The 13,678-nt window shown below is 57.5% G+C and overlaps 1 protein-coding gene across 1 annotated transcript; it reads right to left on the reverse strand.

Moving 5' to 3' along the window:
* Positions 1-11,522: 11,522 nt before the first annotated feature.
* On the reverse strand, positions 11,523-12,206 carry BHLHE23 (basic helix-loop-helix family member e23). The gene has a single exon (XM_077161599.1). The coding sequence runs from the start codon at positions 12,195-12,197 to the stop codon at positions 11,523-11,525; it is 675 nt and encodes a 224-aa protein (XP_077017714.1). The 5' UTR covers positions 12,198-12,206.
* Between the last annotated feature and the right edge of the window lie 1,472 nt (positions 12,207-13,678).

Consider the following 13,678-nt stretch of genomic DNA (forward strand, 5'->3'; position numbering starts at 1 on the left):
ACTGCCCATAGAAGGTGACGTTGGGGGATTGAAGGTGTCTGTGTACCTGCTGCCTCTCCTGAATCTCAGTGAGGGCCCAAGGGGCCTCAGTGGTGACGGCAGACGGGCTTCTCTGGGTCCTGGGGCTGAGACATCCTGCCCGAACTGGGCAGTGCCGCCTACACCTGTTCAAGGGCTTTCTGCCTGCGTGGCCGGGTGCTAGGGAAGTAGGGAGAGAAAGGGGACATCTGCTCCTGGGGACACCTGCTGCTGTGAGGCACCTGCTCCTGGTGGGATGCCTGTTCCTGGGGTTGTCTGTTCCTGGGGACATGGGCTCCTGGGGACACCTGCTTCTGGGGGCTGCCAACCCAGCCCTGTACGAGCCAGGCCTGGAAACCGATAACTCACGTCAAGTGACAAAAGCATGGAAGAGGGGGCCAAGGGAACAGGCACGGCAGAGGACAGCACTGCATGGGGACGACAGTTAGCAAAGAAGATAGCCATGGCATGTGCCCCCTCGGTGGGAGGTTCCCATTTAATACAGAGCTTGGAGGCCCAGGTCCCACCAAACCTCCAGCATACCCTACCCAGGGACCCAAATTTACCAGCTTTAGCCTTTTCCCACATTTGTATATTATTCGATTTATATGCTATTATCTATCAAAACTATCTGTTTTCTAAACATTTGAGAGTAGGTTGCAAACGTTGTGCTTGTTTACCATGTAACACTTCCTTGTAGATTTGGAAATTCACAAGGACATTTCCTAAGAAAGGACCTTCAATTAGGTTAATCATCTTAAATGCAATTAACGATGAGGTGAAATTTGACGTTGATGTAAAGCGTCTGGTCTACATTCCATTTCTTTCCATCGTCCCAGTAATGTCCTTTGGGCCCTTTCTCTGCCATTCTTAGAACCACTCCAGGCTCATGTACTGCATTTAGTTGTCATCATCCCTTTAGTTTTTTCTGTTCTTTTTCTAACTGTGGAAATAAGCAGACAATGTGCAATTTCCCGTATCCACCTCTCCCGGGCATTCAATTTTGTGGTGTGAACCCCATTCATGATGTCGTGCCACCCTCACCACCACCTATTTCCAGAACTTTCCCATCACCCCAGGGGGTGTCCTGCTCCCCTCATGCACAGGTGGCCTCAGGGGTATTTGGTGGCAGTGGTCTCAGGGGAGCCCCAAAGGCTAATGGGGCAACTGCGGCCCATCTGGAGCAGGAAGAGCCAGGTTCGGCACAGACCTTGTGTGCCCTCGGGTGTGCGCACAACTCCATTTAGAGAGTGATTCTGGATTAAACCGGGGCTGAGCAACAGGCGGCAATCTGCATTAAGTCTCAGCAAAATGAAAATTGCAGCTTTACTTAGGGTTGTCACACTGGGAGATTTAATCACGGCCTCAGCCATCACGTCGCACTGCCACCAACAGATGACCAGTGCCAGGCAGGGAGTATGGCCGGGCTCAGGGCTGAGTGGAGGTGAGGCCAAGAGTGACACATACAGTGCGCTCACATACTGTGCTTACACTCATACATCCGCTCACACTCACAAGCTGACACTCATGCTTACACGTGCATGTGTACACACCCACACATATGCTTACAGCTGTTCTCACACTCACATGTACAAGGTGACACCCATATGCTTATATGTGCATTCTCACACTCACTTACATGCTTACACTCACTCTTACAGGCTCACACTCAGAGACGAATACATGCCCATACACATATGCTCATACTCGCAAGCTGACATTCTGTTCATCTGTGCATGCTTACACTCACACACACTCACATTCTAACAGTCATGTGCACACTCACATGCTCAGTCTCATCTGTGCCTGCACATCTGCCCATTAACAACATCAGTGACTTACTCTGATGACAGCCCTTTAAATTCGCTTTATTTATTAAAGACATTTCAGATTATTCTCCATCAAAGAGGTACAACAGGAGGAAGAAGATGAGGGGAAGGAAAGCCTGCCACCCTCCCACCTTCCAGGGACTGTGCACTGGAGCAGCCTCTCTTCCTGGGTCCCGTGTAGCCTGGCTGGGGTTCTGCAGCACCCCCTGGTCTCCAGCCTTTCTCTTTTGCTGCCTGTATCTCTCCATTTCATCCTCAGCTTCTCCAGGACATCCACAGCTGCTCTCCAACTCCTGGTCTCCAGAAAGGAGCCCCTGACTGGCTGGGGATGGACCAGCTCAGGAGCAGCCTCGAGTGTCAAGCTCAGGGCCAATTGTCCACTGAGACCCCTGCCCCAGGGCCGCTCTCCCCTCCTTAAGCACTGGCCAGCTCTCCTCCTCCCCTGGCTTCTCCTCTGGCTTGACTGCTGCCCCGTGTTCAGCCAGGAATCATCTCTGGGGAGGGAGCTGGGGTGAGCCAAACACTCAACAAGGAAGCCCAGGGCAGGGGGTTCTGCCTCTTCTTTGCCATCTCTTCCTGTGTCCTGGGTCTGAGGGTTCCCTGGGCTGGCTGGGGTCTGGGTCCCCTCTCAGGATGTCACCATTAGCCAGTGGTTATCAGTCAGCCCGGCTGTGGGGGTATGCGGCCTGGCAGAGAACACGCGGGCTCTGGATGTGTAGTGGGCGGGCACGAGGGTGGCGGAGGCCCCTATGGGTCACGGTGGGGTGGGGGTCCCTCGCAGGCCGGCGTGGGGACGTGGTACATCTCAGTGGAAGGGTGTGGGGTGCGACAGGCGGTTCACAGCCTCCCAGTACTTATCAAACACCCGTGAGTGATGGGAACTGCCAGTCCTGCCCTCCTTGGGTCATCCCAGCATCTCCGGACATGTCCCAGGAGCAGGTGGCAGTGAGCCTTCTACGCAGCCACATGCTCTGCACATTGCAGCGCTCAGCTCCACTGTGCAGTACGCGGGCACCAGACACAGGTAAGCAAATGTTCTCTTCTGTCCAACCATTTACACGTGAGACCCTTTCTTTGCTTGCTGGCCAAACAAGGATAGAGGGCAAGGAGTGTTGGGTTCTGGGCTGCAGCAGCTCATGGCGTAGTCTTGAGGGCAGAGCAGTGGCCCCTGCTGCAGTCCCCAGGCCCACTGAGGACGGATGCTGGCCTGAGGCCCTGACTGGCGGGAAGGACAGCCAAGTCAGGTCGTCCCCTCTGCTGGCCTTGGAGTGCCTCTGTCCTGGGGGCAGAGCTGCTGGGAGCCCAGTGGTCCCCCAAGAGGGTGGACGGGGCCACAGGGAGGCAGGGTTCATGGCCTCCCCTCGTCACCCCAGCGACACCTCATGCCCTGGGAGAAGTGGCCGCTGGCACCAGGTGGGCTCTGCTGCTGTTTAAGGCATAGGAGATGCTGTGGGGAGGGGAGGAGGAGGGCACTGGACTGATGCCGAAGGCCCTTCGGCTTTGGTGGTGTTGGGGTTCCCCATGTCCCGGATCGGGATCCCCAGAATCCCAGGTAAGAGTCACTCCGGAAACCTTGATGATGCCTGTCACCCTGCAGGAGAGACCAAGGCAGAACTGGTCACTTTAGTCCCCAGCCTGGAGGCACCAGTGGTCCCCTCTGTCCAAATCAGGTGCTGCCCACTGCTTGGGCCAGTGGGTGCCTCAGACCTGGTGGGGGTCTTGAGCCTGCCCCCGGGTCCATCGGTACTGCAGCTCCTACCCAGCCCCAGTTCACCCACAGAGAGGCCTCCTGACCCCAGCCCGGTCCCTGGGCCCCCCAGGACCCTCACCAGCCCTTCCTGCCACACCCACTGGAAGGTGTAGCACCTATGCCCAGAGAAGCGGCTCTCTGGCCATCCTGGCAGCCATGTTTTGGGGGCACCTCTGTCAGACCCCTTGCCCAGAGGAGTCTCTGACCTTGTTTGCGCATTTACGCTTATTTTGGAAACGTTCTTTTTTCGCCTACATGGCAGGGAAGGGTAGGCAGGGCTGTGGAAAGTTGAGCGTCATCTCCTAAGTGGCACATGTCGCTGGCTGCAGAGCCGGAATGAGGCAGCTTAATGAAGCCAGTGTCCTTGAAAGTTCTTCATCATCCCTCCTCCGTCAGCCGCCCCCAACACAACAGTCATTAAGCACCGCGTCCCCTGAAGTGCCAGCAGAGGCTCCGTCACCGATAACGAACAGGTTTAGGTCGGGCTCATCCCCACAAAATTACTCTTTAACTCCAAATCACCCAGACAACATGCTCATTAAAAGGCACTAAACCCTGGCAGCGCCTGTGTTCCAACATCTTCACTTAGCAGCTCAGGCCGCCTGTGGCCGCAGCCCCCCAGCCCCCGTGCCTCTGGGGATCAGCCCCCTCCCATGCCTCCAGGGACCAATCCCCCCCCCACCTCTGAGGACGAGCTTCCCCCCCTCACCTCTGGCGTTCAGCTCCCCCACCTCCGGGGACCAGCCCCCCTACTTCCGAGAACTAGCTTCCCCTTTGCCCGCTGGAAGCTGGAGATGGACGAAGAGGTCCTGCAATGGCTTAAATGGGGCGGATCTGAGGCTGGGGCCACAGGCTGGGTTGAGGCATCCTGGGGAGAGGAAGGGAGCCCAAGGGTGACCGCACCCCAACATCTAACTCCCGACCTGCTGCAGAGTCTCTCGGTGGCTGTCCCAGTGAGCGAAGCCTGAGACAATGCGGAAACCTCCCCGGGGGCCCTGCTCTGCTTCAAGGTCTGCGCACTTAGGGCCACACCCCCTTTCTTCAACAGCCGCCGAGGCAGCAGCGCCCCCTCATCTGGCAGGAGGGTCTGGCTTTCTAGGGGACTGACACCTGGTTTCTTCCAGGCCTTCCTCGGGGGGGGGCTGGGTTTGGCCTTGATGGCACTCTCAGGCCGCATACGGGGTTGATGCGGGGTCCGGGGGGCAGGACAGGCTTGAGTGCTGACTCTGAGTTGTGCTGCTTTTGAAAAAATGACCTTCCCTTCTGAGCCTCAGCTTACCCACCTGAAAAATAGGTGCTTCGATCCCAGGGGCCATGGGCCACCAGTGCAGTTTCCAGTTCTAGAAGGCTCTGGAAGCAATCATTTTACAAAATGCTTGCCCGAAGGGACGAGAGGCCATGGATGGCCTCCATCTCACCTGCTGCGGCTGCCCACATGTCCCGCAGGGCTGAGGGGCCTCCACGCAGCAGATGCCTGCCGGGTGGTGAGGCCCGTGGAAGGGAGTGCCGGCTCCCAGCTCCTCTGTGTACTGACAGTGCGTCAGGGCCCGGCGCCGGCCCCCGGGGCTGCCACGCCTGCCGGCCTGTCCCCGGCCATGCCTGGGCTGGGTCTGATGGGCACCTGGGAATCTATGGTTTTCCAGGGACAGACCATGTCCTGTGTGGACCCTCCCATGCCCTCAGGGGGCCACAAAGCTGCCGCTGGACTGGCTGGTCCCTACTCCCTTGGCCTCCAGCCACCCAGGCTGCAAATGCCCTTGGGGAGCAGGCAAGAGGGTGTCCCTGGGAACCACAGCCAGTGGCAGGCTGGCAGCATGGCCGTGGACCTCCCAGCTCCTCCCGGCCCCCCAGGACAGAGTGGGCTCAGCCAGGGCGGAGGGGGTGTGTGTGTGCCCTGGGGGCTGGGAGCACCAGGGGGTGAGTGGGTTCCAGCGGCCCCCGCAGAGGCTGAGCCTGGGAGACCCGAGCTGCCCCCCCAACCTCCCGACGTGCCCCTCTACGCCGGGGCCCTTTAGCTCAGCCTTGCTCCAGTTTTCCCTTCCCTGGAAGGATGGGCCACGGAGTCGCTGCAGCCTCTTTTGCTCGTGTCCCTCCCGGCCACTGCTTCTGCCAGGTGGTGAGTAGGGGGCCTTGCCTTGCTCTGAGTACGGCTCAGGGGTGCGTTACCCCTCCCTACCAGTGAAGGGGGTTCCTGAGAAGGTCCTGGTGGCTGCGGGCTCCCTGCCCCATGCATGCCTGGCAGTTGTCCGAGTTTTATCGCCCTGGTGTGTCATCAGATGCCCACGGGCCGAGCTCAGGTGACAGCTAACATCAGTGGCACCGCTGACAGTGCTTACCTGGGGGGAACTGTGGGGACAGGGTGGGGACGGTGGGGAGGGGGCTGAGTAAATTTTTCTCCTTTTAATCTTTCCCAAAATTTTATTTTTAAACATATTTTAAACTTTCGAATCTTATTTGAAAAATGTCAAAGTGTGCATGGGTTGAGAGAGCAGTGTCATGTGTCCCGTGTGCCTGAGGGTTTCAGGGACCCCTGGAGTGGCTGCACAGGGCTGTGGGGAGGCAGGGATGGGGTCAGATCTGTTGTCCTGCCGGGCCCTGGGCAGGCATGAGCAAGCCCCGCATGCTGGTGGCCATGAGGGGTGGAAGTGGGGGCGCTGCGGCTGAACCCCTCGCCCGCAGGAGACACTGAGGTAACGCATGCACGTGGCGCACCAACAAGCAGGGAGGGCTGGGGCTGCCGCACTCCATGGACACTGCTCGCTCCCCATGAGGCCCACCTAGGGAAAGGCCTGTGTCTGGAGAGACCCTCAGTCCTGGGCATAGCTGGGCAGTGTGGCCCTGCAGGTCAGGAAGGTTTGCAGGCAGACGTGTGCAGAGGGAGGGGCCGTGGGTCTCTCTGAGGCAGGGACATAGGCTTAGGGGACATGGGGTGGAGGGTGGTGGGGGGAGCAGGTGGGGGCGCTGTTCTGTGTCATTTCTGGGCTGGTGGATGCATGAGCCTGCAGGTCAGACCTCACACATGCATGTAGGTACTCACACATGCACACAGACAGCTCATGCACACTCAGCCACTGACACATGCACACACACACATGCACTCACACCCACTCACGCACATGTGTACCCACCCAAGCACATGAACGTAACCCCCCTTGCACTGGGGCTTGAGGGGACTTGTCAGACCATCCTGCGGCCCTGCACACAACCCCTCAGGGGCTCAGGGGCTTGCAGGTTGAGGTTGACCAGCTGCCGCCTCTGCCGAGCTGGAAAGAGGCTCTCTCCTGCGCACGGACGGATCAGGGAGACATCTCTCCTTAGGGAGCTGTGACTTCGGCTTCGGTGGTGCTGGCGGCGGCCGCGGAGTGATGGCCAGGAGAAGCTGCTGTGTCTGCTGCTGGCATCTCCAGTTTAGACCACGCCTTGTGAAGGCTGCTAGGCCAAGCATGGGGACCTGGGGAGACCAGCCTCACGTCAGGCCAATCAGGGGCCCCGGGAGGGCAACGGGCAATGAGCTCATTTCTTTGGACACAACAGGGCTTGGAGGGAGCACAGGGCTGGCCGGAGAGAACTAGGCACATCTGGAGCATGCTGCCCAGAATATGACTGCCTGGGACCAAGGTCCCCTGGGCCCCAGGCCCCATGCATGCGATCATCTGGCCCAGGCGGGCAGCTGGTAGGGGGCAGGGCTCACACACTGCCTAGCATTGCATCGGGCGAGACTGGCCACACTCCACGGAGAGAGCAGGTCCTGTTGCCTTCTGACAAGTGGGTACTTAGCAGGTGCCCCCCAAACCAGCCAGCAAAGGACAGAGGCGAGTGCAGGGCGGGGGTGGTACACATAGCCCCCTCTTTCCCATGCGTGGTCCAGCTGTACTTCACATTTAAAAACAGCATGTACACATCTATATAGTAAAAATGCCTCACACACTTCAGGTTGGGAAAAAACAGGCAGAAATCACTTTTAAACACACAGAAAACACTGAAGTCAAAGGTAACTTTGCTAATTATGAGAGCCTTTCTGCATTTACAGTAACATGAGTTTACCCTTTTGGGATTAAATTTACAAAAGTGTATTAAGTGTCTGATTTTACTGAGTAGGCTTTCGTTGGGGACATACGTGCCTTACTATGAATCCAGAGAGGTAATTGTTAGAGAAATGATTTAATACATAGCAAATCCCTCTATTTCCATCCCTTCACATGGGATGCCAAAAGCGATTAAAGTCTAAAAACATCACAAAAAAACCACATTAGGAAATTGCTGTGGTCATTCCCTGTGGGGCTAAGTGGGCTCAGGAGCTTTTGCTCGGTGGCTCCGTGGGGGACCAGTCAGGGTTGGTGGGGCCAGGCGGGCTGCTCTGACCAGAACGACCGTTTGTGCATTGTGCCCATCCATCCCTTTAGGAAGAGATGCCTCTTCTTTTAATGTCCCCAACCCGCAAGGGAAATGGGCACACACATATGGCAAAGTGAGCTTCGGTGCTGGGCTGCACGCAGTGAAGCAGACAGCTGCCAGCAGGGCTGAGATGGGCATGTGGCTGATTTCCAAAGCACTGGCCTCAGAGGGATCACTTAGCCGGGCCGGGACCACAGGGGGCAGCTTTGCACTTTAACCTGCAGCAACCTGTTGGCTTCTCAGACTTGGGCGTGTTTGGTCAATGCTGGATGGGCATCCGGAACCCGTGACCTCGCAGACACGTGGCCACCACCTTGGCTAAAGCTGCCACTGTCCGGTCCCAGCCAGCACTTTGGAGAGAGCCCCAGTGAATCAAGGATTGGAAGAGCGACATGGATGGAGCTTGTTCCCCGGAGCAGTGGATATTTCCTGCTGTTAGAAACAAAGGCCCTTGCTTGTATCACCAGAGCTGGCTGTCCATTCGGAGGCCTGGCCACCTGTGGCCACTGAGCACTGGAGAGGTGGCTGGCCTGAGTTGAGAGGGGCTGGATTTTGAAGATAAAGTGAAAGAAAGAATGTGAGCTAGCTCAATCATTTAAAAATACTGTGACTACATGTTGAAATAATGACATTTTGGATATAATGGCATAACTAAAAGATATTAAAATCAATATCGTCCTGGAGCCTGCACAAGCCAAAAAGTAAAAAAAAGAAACCTTCAAAAAAAAATCAATTTCAGGGGTGCAGGGATAGTGTAGAATTCTCACTTGCCATGGGGGAGACCTGGGTTTGGTTCCCAGCCCATGCACTTCCCAAAACAAAGAAGCCAAACAAATAAACAAGCAAACAAAAAATTCAACAAATGGTGCTGCAGTAATGGGATACTCACATGGAAAAAGCATGAAATGTGACCCTCGCCATACAGCATGTAAAAAAAAAAAATCAATTTCACCTGCTTCTATTTACCTTTTTTATTTATGTGCCTTTAGAAAATTGAAAATTATCCACGAGCCCACCTTCTATTTGCATGGAGCAGTGGAAATACCCTAGTCCTGGGGCTCCTGCTGGCACCTTGCTGCAAGCACATGGGTCATTTACACCAAAGAGGGCCCAGGACCCGCATGGACACCCCAGAGCTGAGCTATGAGCAGAGCTCTTCTATTTACTTCTATTTAGATCTGCTGACAACCTTCCTTTGAGCCAGTACGCGTGACACTGCAGAGTCCACATTTAGGAGACGAGGCTGACTGTGGCTTGGAGCCCATGCAACCAACAAGTGCTCCTTCTGCGCTTATTTCCCTATTCGCCTCGTGTGCCTTTTGTGCTGGGAAAGTTCTTCCAATGCTTATGCTGGCTGATGATGGGAGGTTTGCCAGGCGAACTTGCAAGAGGCCAAGCGGTATTTGTTTGGATGGTCCAGATTGCTTTCACCACTGTTGAGAAACCAACCAATCTCCCTGTGAAAAACCCTACTCTGTGCAACCCTGGGAGCGGCATATTGACATTTTGGAGAAAAGGAGATAAACATCTTTATCATTTCTTTAAAAAAAGTTTAAATTTAGTTGGAATTTTACTTGAACTTTTATTCTTCCAAGTTATTGGAAGAATTTATGATGGGTTAAATGGCTCATTAGAAAAATTATTGTTTTTCACCCAAGGAGGCAGAGACACATTTTTTTCCCTCTACCTTTTCTTCATTACTTCATATGCTTCCTAAGGAGCAATTGCTTATACGCCAGTTTTCAGCACCTCAGAGACCTTTTTAGGTGCTGTGATTTAGAAGCATATAGCCCACAGGACAATGACCTGAAAACTGAAATGATGAATGTAGCCGTAAATGAACACAAATTTAATATTAAAACTGCAATTATGTGATTATTTGGTTACTTTATTTAAATATGCCTATGGTTAAGCTAACTAAGATATCCATTTTTGGTGGTTCTAAGTGTATTATTTGTTTTCTGAAATAAAAATATTAAAAACAAACAAAAACTGCAATCATATTTGTTTTAAATATCAGTTGAAATCAAATACTTTATTCTGAATATAAATGTACTAAATAGTTCTGGTTTTACTCAGAACAAGCAACTGTTTGGAATTATGGTATGTAACTAATGCATAACGTTGATTGAAGATCACTGCGAAATGAGCCGGGAGCCAAATGACATTTGAGTTTCCCATTTTCCTGCCGTAGGTTATCTATCAAGGATTTGAAAAATAGTCTCAGACACTCAGCTTTTTGAATGTGCAAAACTGATAAACCAGTCTGTTAGGGGATAAAAAGACAAGGAAGAAATAAAAATGGAAATTAGCAGAAACCAGTATTAAGTATATGTCTTTATGAATAAGACTTAATCACACACTTCATTTTGCAAATACAAAAGGGCCTTTTGAAATGTATTAATTAAAGCTAAACTCTGTAGACAGGCCGCTTTGCAGGGCGCCCGGCCGCTCCCCATTAGCATAGCATTAGCGACAGCCGAGGAAATTGGGTTAATAAAGCTGGGTCCAGTGGCTGCAGCGCGGACAGCTAGTCCCGCGGGTTCCCGGGCCCTGCACGGAGGCAGAATTCCGAGCGGCGTCGCCTTCAAGAGGCACAGGCCCCGTCACGGCCCGTGGGCCCGGCCCCCAGCGGCTACTCACCCGGCCTCCTCGTTGGGGAACGCGCAGGAGCGGTGGGGAGGGGGCTCTGCCGGCCGCTGGGCGAGACCCGCCCGCCCCCCAGACCGACCCAGGCCCAAGCCCGGCGCAGACTGTGGCGACCCCTCCTCTATGCAGCCCCCTTCGGGCAGAGGGCGCCCGGCAGTGTCCCATCCAGCGGGGGTGGGGCGTGCGGGGCCGGAGTCTGGGGGGGGATATTTAGGGGATAAATCCTCGCGGATTTCGAGGCGCAGCGGTGGCGGCCCCTTTCTGTGCCGCAGGGCTGGAAAGAATATAAACAGGAGAATCTACCCGGGCTCCGACTTAGCCTTGGGGAAGTCAGTGATCCTTGCCCCGGTCTTCCTTTTGCGAAGGCCTGGAAGGGTAGGGTGGGGCGGGCGCTCGGTTGCCGGGCCGCTGGCAGCGGGTCCGGAGGGCGCGCGTCCGACGGAACTCGCCCAGCCAGGGCGCCGTCCTGCAGATTTGGCAAGACGCCGATCCGGGCCGAGAGGTGTGTCCCAACGCCCGCCAAGGACATCAACGCCTTGTCCCTGCCCTCCGCACGTCCCAGGTTCCCGCCGTGATCTCCTTTTTTGAGGTGTGGCAGTGTCCCAAGAAGCGGGATTGGCTACCCCCGCCGGCGATGGCTCCCAAGTAACGCCCAGGGGGGAGTAGGGAGGGTCCCCAGCGAACGCCCCTAGCCTCGGTCTTAATCTCGTATCCTCGCGTTTCCTACGGCCCCAAACTCCAGCGCGCTGGGGCTGGCAGCGGGGTCGGGCCGCCTCCCCCGTTTGCGTGGGACCGTCCGGGCGCCTCAGGGCGGAACGGGGGTGACACAGTCATTAGTGGAGAGAAGGAGGGCGCGTGCGAGGGAGGGGGGGCCGGAGCCGTCAGGGTTTCTCGTTACAGTGCTTGCACAGCGCCGGGGGCGTCCTGGAGATCGCAGCGCACTTGTCGCTGCAGGGCCCCAGCGTGGCTCCCGTCGAGAAGGGGTACACGGCGGCCTGGCCGAAGGGCGTCAAGGGAGCGGCGGCCACGGGCGCGGCCAGGCCCTGGCCCTGGTTGAGGTAGGCCACGAGGCGCCGCATCTCGTCCAGAGCCTGCGCCTGCATGAGGATGTAGTTCTTGGCGAGCAGCAGCGTGGCGATCTTGGAGAGCTTGCGCACCGACGGACTGTGTGCGTAGGGGATGACGGAGCGCAGCCCGTCCAGCGCATCGTTCAGATCGTGCATTCGCCGCCGTTCGCGCGCGTTGATGCTCAGCCGCAGCGAGCGCTGCTCCCGGGGCCGCCGCCGCCCGTCCCCGGCGCCTCCGGGCCCGCGCCGCCGCCGCCGCTGCTCGAAGGCGTCGTCCTCGTCTCCGCTCTGCTCGCCGCTGCTCTCGGCCGCCGCGGCCGGGGCGCAGGGCGCGGGCACCGCGGGGAGGTCGCCGCCCGAGCCCGGGGCGCGGAAAACGCGGGCCGCCTCGGCCTCCCGGGCCGACCCGTAGGCGATGCCCGCTGCAGCCGCGTAGCCGTGGCTCAGCGCCAGGTACGCGTCCCCCGACAGAGACTTGAACTCGGCCATGGCCGCGCGGCCAGGCACTCTTGCGGCCGGGCCCCCGCCGCACCGCTCCGAGGCCGCCCGAGCCTGTCGCTACCGCTCCCGTGCACGGGCCGGGCCGGGGTGCACGGAAGAGGGGTTGTCCCTGCACGTCTGGCCGGCGGTCTATTGGTCCAATCTCTGCGCTCCGGTCCTCCCAGACCTCTCTCACCGCCCCGCCCCCGGGCTCCTCCTCTCGCTGCTCCTCCTTCCCCCTCCCCCTCCTCCCCCCTCTTCCTACTCCTTCGTTCCGCCGCGCGCAGTGCCGGGTCCGGGGGCGGGCTCCTGCTTCCACTCGCCCCCGCTTCGGGTTTAAGCTGCGGAGGCGCCCCTGGGACTTTGCGGCTATCCAATCAGAGGGTCCTGGAGCCGCCTATTCGGCACAGACCGACGGGGCGGGGGCAGGGGCCTTTGGGTGCGAGAGGACCGGAGGGTGGGGACCGAGACTGGGTGGGCGCGACGAGATCTGGGAGCCCTCTCCCGGCTCCTCTGCGTCCGCGGCCCCCGCCTCTAGCCGCGCCCAGTGTTTTGCCACCACAAAACGCTGGCGTCCCACTCGGACGCCCGCCTCAGTCCGCCTGGTCCCTTGTCCCCTCCTGCGGGAGCGCCTCCGGCGTCGCGCGCTGCGCCGTGGGCGGAGCCGGGTAGCTCGCCGCACAGCCGCGGCAACCCAGCCCCACGGAGGCCTGCGCAGGTGGGGAGCGCTCACCTGGGCCCGGGACTCCGCAACCAGCTGCCCCAGGCGCTCTGTTGCCTCCAGCCCCTGTGCGCAGTTTCCCTGAGGTTATTTCCACCTTCCTCGAGGTCCGGTAGTGATTTGCGGAAAGAATCTGATTTTAGGATAAATCCTCCTCTTGTTTCAAATAACTGGGATTTTCAGATGAAAATGTTTTTCTAGTTTGCTCTACGTGGGGGTGGGGAGCGTTTTCTCGGTTCTCTTCTAGGGGAGGGCCAGGACGCACGTGGAGGGGGCAGGGAGGGCACAGCGCAGGTTCCTGCGGGCCTAGCCCACCCCTTCCTGCTTGTAGCTAACGGACCAGAGGGACAGTGGGAGCCCGGGAAGGGTCGTCTGTTCCTGGCCTGAGTCCCAGCCAATAAATCCACCAGGACAGTAAGATGGCCCCCACCCCCGGTCCCCCGTGGTGTCTGGGCATCTGTGGGGTTGACGACCCAGGTAGATGTTGGCTTCTGGGACTGGACTCGCTGCCTTTGGGGCGTGGGGACTGGAGCGGTCCCAGCGGGGAGGAGCTGGGAGCCTGTCCTGGGGTTTGCCAGCAGCCATTACTGTTTCCAGTGGGGGAGGTAGGGCAGCTGGGTGTCGTGGGGACCCTTCCTCAACCCTGAGTTCGCTTGGGGACACATGCTGAAAAGATGGGTGGATAACTCACTACTAAGAGTCCCTCCCCCATGTGTTCTCAAGATATGGAGGGCCTATTGGGGCTTCAGGGGCGTTCCCCTGTAGCTTC

This window comes from Tamandua tetradactyla, chromosome 1 (genome assembly GCF_023851605.1).
Source record: "Tamandua tetradactyla isolate mTamTet1 chromosome 1, mTamTet1.pri, whole genome shotgun sequence".
In the NCBI taxonomy this organism is placed as follows: Eukaryota; Metazoa; Chordata; class Mammalia; order Pilosa; family Myrmecophagidae; genus Tamandua; species Tamandua tetradactyla.

What these genes read in the sequence shown, in the direction of transcription:
- BHLHE23 (XM_077161599.1), bottom strand. Translation starts at nt 12,197, where the DNA reads ATGGCCGAGTTCAAGTCTCTGTCGGGGGACGCGTACCTGGCGCTGAGC.